The 10,350-nt window shown below is 41.0% G+C and overlaps 2 protein-coding genes across 2 annotated transcripts in view; one reads left to right on the forward strand and one right to left on the reverse strand.

Annotated features, from left to right (window-relative positions):
• LOC105499715 (histone deacetylase 2) overlaps positions 1-266 on the reverse strand; it is a 31,149-nt gene extending 30,883 nt beyond the window's left edge. The window contains exon 1 of the mRNA XM_011772495.3: positions 6-266. Coding sequence (XP_011770797.1) covers positions 6-57 — 52 coding nt within the window. The 5' untranslated portion in view covers positions 58-266. The remainder of the gene's footprint in view (positions 1-5) is intronic.
• Positions 267-9,081: 8,815 nt separating this feature from the next.
• Positions 9,082-9,392, forward strand: LOC112423303 (small ribosomal subunit protein uS14). The gene has a single exon (XM_024787041.2). It carries the CDS (start codon positions 9,131-9,133, stop codon positions 9,299-9,301), a length of 171 nt encoding a protein of 56 aa, XP_024642809.1. The 5' UTR covers positions 9,082-9,130; the 3' UTR covers positions 9,302-9,392.
• Positions 9,393-10,350: the final 958 nt, after the last annotated feature.

Consider the following 10,350-nt stretch of genomic DNA (forward strand, 5'->3'; position numbering starts at 1 on the left):
CTCACCGTCGTAGTAGTAGCAGACTTTTTTTTTGCCGCCTCCTTGACTGTACGCCATGGACTCCCCGGCCACCGCCGCCTCCGGGCTCCTCCTCCTGCTGCTGCTGCTGCTGCTGCCGCCGCGGCTCGGCCGGGAGAGAAAAGGGCTAAGGGAAACGTGGGGGCGGTAGTCCCGCGGGGAAGGGCAGGTCGGTGGGAGGAGAGGAGGGGGCGCCGGGAAGGCTGAGGTGCCGAAAGCTCGGAACCGGGGGTGGCAGCGGCACCAACTAGCGACACGGGAGAGGGGAGGGGGCCACCAAACCACCTCCGGAGGCCGCAGGGAGGTAGGCGCGCCCACTGCGGCCTCCGCGGGGGAGGAAGGGGCACGGCTGGAGAAGGAGGTCGCTTCGGGCTCGAGATTAGAGGCCCTCTGAGGGTGAACAACCTGCGCAAGGCGGCGCCATACACAGTCTTAAAATGAGGAAGAAGACAAGCTTTCGCTGCGCAAGTAGATCCAGGGAGCGTGCAGCCGGGTGAACGTTCGCCCCCCTCAGGTCTGCGCGCAGTGGTTGCGCCTCTCCCCGAGCCTGCGCAGTCGGCGCCTCGTAGCCTTGGCGGTCTGGACCCCTTGTCGGCGTCCCACGCTGCTCCCCTCCCCCACTGCCGCGAAGCTCCCGCCCGAGCCGACCACGTGCCGGGAGCCCGGCGGGGAGAGCCCACTCCCGCGCCCCTTCCGGGCCCACGACCGCGCCGGGCTGCGGCCCATCGCCCCAGTGCCTGGTAGCCTAGTTTTCTCGTTTGTCGTTTGTTCATTTATTATTATTATTATTATTATTATTATTATTATTGTTTTGGCCCGTAATGGGTAGGAGGTATAAAGGGACCTATCACTGATGTTAAGGGGAGAGGGTACCGCTTGGGTTTTAATAAGCATTTGTGGAGCTCATTTATAAGATACAGTTCTAAGCACTTAAATTTATATTTCATTGATAATCTATTTATAGTAATCTCACTTAAGGCTCCCAACAACTCTAGGAAGTAAGTGGTAATTGTACTCCTTCATTATAGATGGAGACAGATTAAGGAACTTGTTCTTACTGCTAACTGATATGTCTGGAGGTTTGAACTCATTCTGCAAACTCCACGCACCTTTGCTGTTCCACTCTGCAGCGATGCTGCTGCCTAGACACTGGAAGATTGGAGCAGAAAGACTTTCGAAACTCTTGGAAGTTATGAATATATGTGTTCCTGTGTTCAATAAATACACATTTATCAAGCACCTACCTTAAGCCAGCCACCTTGCAGGTGAGGGCTAGAGGCTAACAGCCTGTTTCATAGCACCCATCCCGATTATATAATTTAAGATTCCCCCTCCCCCACAATACACCCCTCTTAAAAAAAAAAAAAAAAGCTGTATTGATGCTGGAATTTTAGAGCCACTACCAAAAATACCCTTTTTATTTTGCTGTTTTACTTCAAAATCCCGAAAGTGTTCATGCTTAAAGCAGCAATTTTTCCCAACCTCACCCCCAAGAGATTTAGAAAAAGTCCAGGGTGGCCCCTGCCCTCCCTCTGCCCCCTCCTCTGTATTTTTAACAAGACCCCAGATGACTGATGAAGTTGCTAGAGAAATTACGGTGAGTGAAGCACTGGCCTAGAGGTAAAGTTAATTGACCTTCTAAGTTGTGCTCTATCAAGTACAAAATCAACTTGGAAGATTCTGAGAACAGAATAAGTGAATTTAGTAGAAGTGAATGTTCTTACCCAGGGCAAACACAATGAAGTCTGAAATGACACTTTGTTTCCTTTGGGAAGACTTCCCTGACCCGTCTCCAGCCAAGACTGTTCTCCATTCCATGTACCTTGTATGCTGTAGCTCAACACTTCACCGTGTTGCAGTTGCCCACAACTTGTCTGAATGTCCCACTATGAATAGAGTATCATAAGTGAAGGAACCAGGTTTATCTTGCATATAATAGTTTCTCTAGTGTCTGTGACTTAGGGCAAGTCACTAAAACTTTTTTTGAATTGCCTTATCTGTAAAATGGGGCAGTATTACTTAGAGAGTAGTATTGAGAATCTCAAATAAGAAAATTAATATGGAATACTTTTTAAAAATGAAGAACTATATGAATAAGGGATTATTAGGATTACTATAATAACAGTGACGATTACTAATTACTCTCTGTATCCACAGCACCTAACATTGAACTTGTAAGAAGAGCCTGGACATATCTTTTGACTGGCTGAGAAACTTATTTGTTATTTAATAATTTAAACCAATAGAAGCAAGTTGTATTACCTTTAGAAACTGGTGTGGGAGAAGGAGTTTTATCCAATGATAGGAGTCGGCCAAGAGAATTCTGTCTATAATCTCTACTATGTTAGCAGAGCTAAAAGTGGCATCAGTTATTGAAACCCATTGATAAGCTCCAAATTTCATTGACCACATTCTAACTCTTCTGTATCAAACCCTTTTAAATATGGAGTTTTAGACAGCATGCAGTAAAAGGAAACCAACTGAAAGCATGGATAATTCATAGGATGCATGCATAGTTAAGGACTGTCTTTTTCCTTAAATTGTTTTTCTTTAGTTTCTGCTCCATCTCTAGGTGCTTATTTTTTCAATCTTGAAGATATTTAGTGTGTTGAAATTGTTCGGTAAAATGATCTCTTAAACATAAATGATTATTTAAGAATAGGACTGTTAAGAAACTGATAGCCTCAGCTTATGCTAAAAATTAAACCCTGCTGACAACTGCAGCAGATAGTTTAATTTTTAATTCCTGTAAAAGAATTATTCATATAAGCTTATTTCTACTCTAAGGAAATTTAGGTTTCTTAGTGCTAATTTTGTGTGGCAATTCCATACGGTGATACAGAAGGTAGAGAAGTACAGTGGCACACTAGAGTGTTGCCGTAAACTCAAACAGCCTCAAGCTGAATTCTGATCTTGTAAGCATAGTGCCTATCTTTACACAGTACTACAAGCTGTAATTCATAAACCTGAATAGCAACATCTAACAATGAGAGATTATAGTACTTTTGAACTGTGCATTTGTGTAACAAAATTTCAAATTACCCATTTACATTAAAAATATATTTTTGAACTATAACTTATCTACTAAATTACTGTTACATTAAACCTTTCAAGACATTCATGTTACACTGTTAACTAATGCTTTGCAGATGACCTTCGAAACTATCACTTTGATCTAATCCACCCACTTGCTCAAATTTTCTAATTTTTATACTCACACTGCATCTGAGAAAATTAACTTGTTAGTGTCTCCTGATCACCCTACATGTGTATCTTAATTTTCTTAATTCTTCCTCTTTCCTATCTTAGTGTTTTTTTTTTTTTTTTTTTTTTTCTTTAAGACAGAGTTTCACTCTTGTTGCCCAGGGTGGAGCCCAATGGCATGATCTCAGCTCACTGCAACCTCCTCCTCCCGGGTTCAAGAGATTCTCCTGCCTTAGCCTTCGGAGTTGCTAGGATTACAGGCGCCCTCCACCCCCCCAGGCTAATTTTTGTATTTTTAGTAGAGGTGGGGTTTCACCATGTTGACCAGGCTAGTCTCTAACTCCTGACCTGGTGATCACCCGCCTCAGCCTCCCAAAGTGCTGGAATTACAGGAGCCTCCGCACCTGGCCTCCTATCCTAGTGTTTTTAACCTTCCTTAAAATCTAGTCATTATTATTCTCCACCTACCACCAGAACTGTACAGATGGAGGTGGCGTATGCATGTTGTGACCATGGAGTGGAAAGCCACATGACAAGAATAGTGGAGCAGAAGGATAGGGACCTGGGTCCTTGTTGACCGCATATGTAGCCGTTCCAGACCTGGACTGTGTACTTCCTGGACTGTGGTGACATGCAGGAAAAAAAAAAAAAATGAAACAAATGGAAAAACACATTTAGGTAAACCACTGTAGTTGAGATTTTGTTATATGTAGCTGAATATAATCCTAACTCATGCAAAATCTGAATTAGAAGTTAGTGGTTTCTCGTAATTTCTCCCAACTACAGGCTTCCCTTGGGAGACAATTTTCTGGGTTTCTGAATATCTTGAGAACAGAGGTGCTGGTTTTGTCTGAAACTATCTTTTCAGTGATGTTTGTGTAGTGAACAGCGTTCCAAGATAGTAAAAATGACTCCCTCTGGAGAGAAGAACAAGCATGATTACTACCCATTATAAAAGAATCAGGTTCTCTAAGTACTAGACTGGACTGGACTGGACCATACTAATACTATACTATACTGTACTGTACTATACTATACTATACTATACTATACTATACTATACTATACTATACTATACTATACTGCAGTCCATTGCCAGTACAAGTATTATGTGGCATCTTCATGTTGGCATATGGGAATTGGGGTTCAGAATAGCAGCACAAAAATTAATACTGTTGCTCTGGTCATTGCTATTGCCATGAGTAATAAATTATCCCTTAACATAGGAGTCTTGAGTCTAATACTAGCATGATGAAACTGTGGCTGGCTAGCTTATTAGCTTGCAAATAGGGTAAATTTTCAGATTGTTTAAGGAACCTGGAATAGACTGCATAGACCTCAGATGACTGTGGGCAGCTCTCTGAAATAAGGCCACCCTAGTTACTTGGAGGAACTTTCCAGCGGGAAAGCAGACTTATTTATGTGTACTTTGTGGTTGGTTGTCCCAACAATGGGAGTCAGATAATTAGAAAAGTGGTAAGAAATTTGTCCCTGAGGCTGGGCGCGGTGGCTCACGCCTGTAATCCCAGCACTTTGGGAGGCCAAGATGGACGGATCATGAGGTCAGGAAATTGAGACCATCCTGGCCAACATAGCGAAACCCCGTCTCTACTAAAATACAAAAAATTAGCCAGGTGTGGTAGCGCACACCTGTAGTCCCAGCTACTCAGGAGGCTGAGGTGGGGGATTGCTTGAACCTGGGAGGCGGAGGTTGCAGTGAGCCGTGATCACAGCACCGCACTCCAGCCTGGCGACAGAGTGAGTTTGTCACTGAGTTCAGCTGAAGTGATTAATGATATCACCTGGGCATTAGAAGGCAGTCAGCTCCAACTCAACTCACTGACCAGAATTGTTATAGATGATAGAATTGCAACAGATGTCAGATTCTGAACCATCCCTAAAACATCCAGCTATGCCTGGATTAATGCCACAAACCAAGTAGAAGGGTCAAATGAGAGTCTTAAGGAGAAAGCCACTGACTTTCCAAGGTAGACCCTGTTGGTTTATGGTATTCAGAACTCTGGGTGTCATGATTAAGGTCAATACTTTGTCCTGCTGCTTGGGTATTGTTGATAGTCCCTTAATTAAGTGCTATATGAGACAAATGGAATTAAGCCTCTATACATCAGGTTAATCACAGTGGTCAATGGAGTCACATATTCATATGAAATTTTGAGTTCTACCAAGAACGTGTAAGGGTGGGTGGTTAGAAGAGGAAGATCTGTCTTGGTCCTGAGTGTCCCTGCATAATCTTGCTAAGTATGCCAGATTGCAAGTTTTACCTGTCTCCTGAGACTGAGCATTTTTGCAGCTAGACACATAGACAATTAAGTGGGTCAGGGTAACTGTACAATGACTCTTGTGTAACTGCTCAATATCAGGGTAAGGGAGATTGGCTTGTTTGCTGCTAGTTCAAGAAGTTTGGACCCTTGGATCTGGGTTTCTCTTTTGCAGTGCAACCCACTAAGTGTGCAGGGGGCATCTGGGTCCATTATATATTCCCTGTGGGAGTTGGGGGCAAGAGGAACTCACAAATATGCTGATGCTCATGCTGCTTTCTGTGCTATAAGCAATAAAGTACTTTGTCTCCTAACTAGAATTTTTGTGACTTCTGCCAGCATCCATGAAACCAGCAGATTAATTTATTAGCTTGCAAGAAGGGTAAAATCTTAAATGCTTTACAGTTCATGACAAAATGTAGTCATCCCTCCCTCAGTAAACGTGAAGGATTGGTTCTCGAACCTGCTGCATATGTCAAAATCCATGCATACTCAAGTCCCACTGTTGATCATACGGAACCACAGTATAAAAAAAGCTGGCTCTCCATATACATGGGTTTTACATCCAGGGAATGCTGCATTTGGTTGAAATGCAATTCCACATGGTTCAAAACTGTTTTGTTCAAGGGTCAACTGTAATGCCAAAGCATTGTAAGCAATGAGAATTTTTTTATATTGTAAACCCACAGAATCTAGGAGTCATCCTAATTTGAATGAATAAAATATCAAAATTAGGATGACTCCTAGATTCTTTCTGATCATAGGTGGGAAACAGAAAATTCCTAGGAAATTTTACATAAGTTTTGGATAGGTTTAACTAGAAAACTCCATCGGATTGATAGTGATCCTGTTTCTCTGGAGAACCCTTTCTAATGCAACCGTAGTAAAAGGATCAGTACTATGTCACTTAAGAATAAACTGAGAGCTACATAACTGCAGTCTGGTACACTGAAGCTCTCCCATCTTAAAAATTTTCTTTCAACTCTTGTGACACTATAGACACTAAAGAAGGAAATAACTGAAAAGGTCACTTAATTTGTGTATTTTGCTGTTTTCCTTTACAATATATTTCCAAGTACTTTAAAAGTACTTATAGCAAGCAATGAAGACTTTTGCTCTTCCCAATAGAAAATTATTCAGTGTCTTTATAATAAAGATTTACCAGAATTTAGCTTAACACATTTTACTCTACTAAACAAAAATTTTCCATTTGTTTCCTTTATTACTCACTGCTTTCCATTACAATATACTTGCAAATGCACATTACCTAGGTAGAGGGTTGAAGCAAGTTTAATTGGATCATTTTATTTCTTCATTTTATTATCTTAAAATTTTAGGATAATAGGTATTCCCTAAAATTGTAGATTCCCCATAAGTTAATTTGTAAATTGAAATTTGGTTTATTAAAATTATATTTTAAATCATTTAGAGACTACCCTTGATGGAATTTTATGACTTTAAAGGTGCTTTCCCTAAGTTCTCTTTTGGTGCCCAGCAAAGTTCTGATGAGTTTTTCTTTCTTTCTTTCTTCCCTCCCTCTTTACATGCCTTTTCTTTTTTTTTTTTTCCAAGAACAATCATATTTTCAAGACTTTTGTTAACAACATAGATGAGATCCTAGGATGGTTTCTGTAGTAAGAATTTTGTGAATTTTATGAATTTTAATCCCTAAAAATTTGGAGCGTATTTTACTGGGAAAAAAAATGTTGAGCCCTACATGTAATAAAATTACTCTATTTTTCAAATGTTTAATGAAACTTTATACTTTTCTGATTAATGTTCATAGTCAAAATGTTATACAAGGCAACTGTGCTATTAATGATGATTGTAACATAAATGATGTAGGGAAGTCTCTCTTGGCAGACCGATCACTTCCCTTTTATACTGTTTCTACCTTATCATTTCTGAAACAGGAGTTTTCATGCTTCAGTGTATATAAAAACTCCCTGGGAATTGATTTATTATGCCAGTTCCATGGCCTACCTTCTATATTTCTGAATTGGAAGTTCTGGACTGAGATGTGGGGAGTCTGCATTTTAACAAACTTCTCAAAGTAATTCTGATATAGATGAGCCGAGATCCACTCATTGACTAATGCTTGGTATCCAAACATTTTCTGCACATCAGGGTAGCCCACTTAGATTTTTAGCTTAAATTTTCTTATAAATTGAATCATTTCGCTCATGTTAACTGGGTAAGTTAGTGGGACCTGACTTCTGCCTTTTGCCACTAGGCACCATGATAGTTTGGAATGGATTAGTATTTGTTTATTTTTATTATTTTTTTTTATATTACTTTTCAGATGGAGTCTTGCTCTGTTACCCAGGTTGGAGTGCAGTGGCATGGTCTCAGCTCACTGCAACGTCTGCCTCCCGGGTTCAAACAATTCTCTTGCCTCAGCCTCCCGAGTAGCTAGGACTACAGGCATTCACCACCACGCCCAGCTAATTTTTGTATTTTTAGTAGAGTCAGGGTTTTACCATGTTGCCCAGGCTGGTCCTGAACTCCTGACCTCAGGTGATCTGCCCACCTCGGCCTCCCAGAGTGCTGGGATTACAGGCGTGAGCCACCACACTTGGCCAGGAACGGATTATATTTGTAGCTAGGGTTGAATGCATAAAACTTTGAGTTGTAGGGAATTTGAGTTTTGTTTTATATGTCATTTAATAGAAAATAAGAAAATACAGACAAAAAGGAAATAAATTTTTATCATGCATCTCTCTTCCCAGCCCTTAATATCATTTTGTCGCACACACTTCCTTACTTTTGAAATACACATAAGTTGGTCCGGCGCAGTGGCTCACGCCTGTAATCCCAGCACTTTGAGAGGCTGAGGCGGGCAGATCACCTGAGGTCAGGAGTTTGAGACAAGCCTCACCAACATAGTGAAACCCCATCTGTACTAAAAATACAAAAATTAGCCGGGCATGGTGGCGCCTGCCTGTAATCCCAGCTTCTTGGGAGACTGAGGCAGGACAATCACTTGAACCTGGGAGATGGAGGTTGCAGTGAGCCGAGATCGCACCATTGCACTCCAGTCTGGGTAACAAGAGTGAAACTCGTCTCAAAAAAAACAAACAAAAAAGAAATACACATAAGTCTATGTAAGCAGGTGAGGATATATGTTGTAAAACAAAAATTGGGACTTACTGTTTATATGCTGTCTTATAAATACATAATGTAGGCCGGGCACGGTGGCTCAAGCCTGTAATCCCAGCACTTTGGGAGGCCGAGACGGGCGGATCACGAGGTCAGGAGATCGAGACCATCCTGGCTAACACCGTGAAACCCCGTCTCTACTAAAAATACAAAAAACTAGCCGGGCGAGGTGGCGGGCGCCTGTAGTCCCAGCTACTCCGGAGGCTGAGGCAGGAGAATGGCGTAAACCCGGGAGGCGGAGCTTGCAGTGAGCTGAGATCCGGCCACTGCACTCCAGCCCGGGCTACAGAGCAAGACTCCGTATCAAAAAATAAATAAATAAATAAATAAATACATACATACATACATACATAATGTATTAAATTTGCCTTTCCCCTCTCAATAATACATTTCTGTATAAATACATGCAAAAACATTTCATGCATAAATTAAGATTTAGCCTTTTACCTCGTTGCACTTCGGAGAGCAAGATGGGTCACCAGCAGCTGTACTGGAGCCACCCGCGAAAATTCGGCCAGGGTTCTCGCTCTTGTCGCGTGTGTTCAAACCGGCACGGTCTGATCCGGAAATATGGCCTCAATATGTGCCGCCAGTGTTTCCGTCAGTACGCGAAGGATATCGGTTTCATTAAGTTGGACTAAATGATCTTCCTTCAAAGCATTATCCAAGGCCATCTACTCAGTGAAAAACCATGATAGTTCTTTGTACATAAAATAAACATTTGAAAAAAAATAAATAAATAAAAATAAAAAAAATAAAAAAAAATAAATTAAGATTTAACTAAACCCTGTTAGATTAAAAAACTTTTGGCTGTTTCAAATAGTGCTTTCTTTAAATCTATTAAAATACGTCTTCATGCATTGGTCCAATATTTAGCTTAAAAAGCTTTTGATGCATAGTTATCTCTATGTCCATTAGAATTATAAAAGTGTACATTATTGAAGCATAGGGGACAGTGGTAACTATAGTTTTTGTCGGTTTACTACCTTTCTTTCTTTCTTTCTTTCATCTTCTGGTTCTTTGGGTGAACTATAACTCCTAACATCCTGTTTGGCCACTCATCCTGGGCCAGGATCCTGGTAGGGTTGTAAAGCACATAGCCTCCATCCTCCCATTCCAGGCGTGTGCTTGTAATCCAAATTGGGCCAGAATATTTTCCCCAGACATTGCTGACAGAGCAAACTGGAGAAACTTACTCTATTTGCTTTTGGCTGTCTTCCTTGACCTTAAGGAGAAGCCTGTTTGTACAAAGAGGAACTGAGAAAAATATAGAGGGAAGTAAAGAGATATAGATGATAGGCAGAGGGAGAGCTAGCTAGTTAGCTAGCTAGAAAGAAAACATTTGAGCCCCTGGATTAAGCCATGCCTGAAAGCTAGCACTGCCTCTAAACTCCCCAGTTATATGGGCCAATAAATTCCCATTTTTTGCTTGAACTAGTTGATATGGATCTCTCTTACTTATAACCCAAACAGCTTTTATTATTACATAATGCAAATTCAAAATAAAATACAAAAATTCACTCTTCTTATCAGTAAATTAAGTGTTATACAAACTAATTGCGTATTATGTGGTCCACAATTTTAAACATGTAAGCTCTTAAGCTTACATGATTTATCACTCGCTTCTAACTAAGTAAACATCTAAATTTGTAGGAATACTGTACTTTAGCAAAACATGATTTTTTTCAGA

Source organism: Macaca nemestrina, chromosome 5, assembly GCF_043159975.1.
Source record: "Macaca nemestrina isolate mMacNem1 chromosome 5, mMacNem.hap1, whole genome shotgun sequence".
NCBI classification, from domain to species: Eukaryota; Metazoa; Chordata; class Mammalia; order Primates; family Cercopithecidae; genus Macaca; species Macaca nemestrina.

Bases quoted from the DNA above. Each gene is read 5' to 3' on its own strand.
- LOC112423303 (XM_024787041.2), top strand. From the start codon at position 9,131: ATGGGTCACCAGCAGCTGTACTGGAGCCACCCGCGAAAATTCGGCCAG.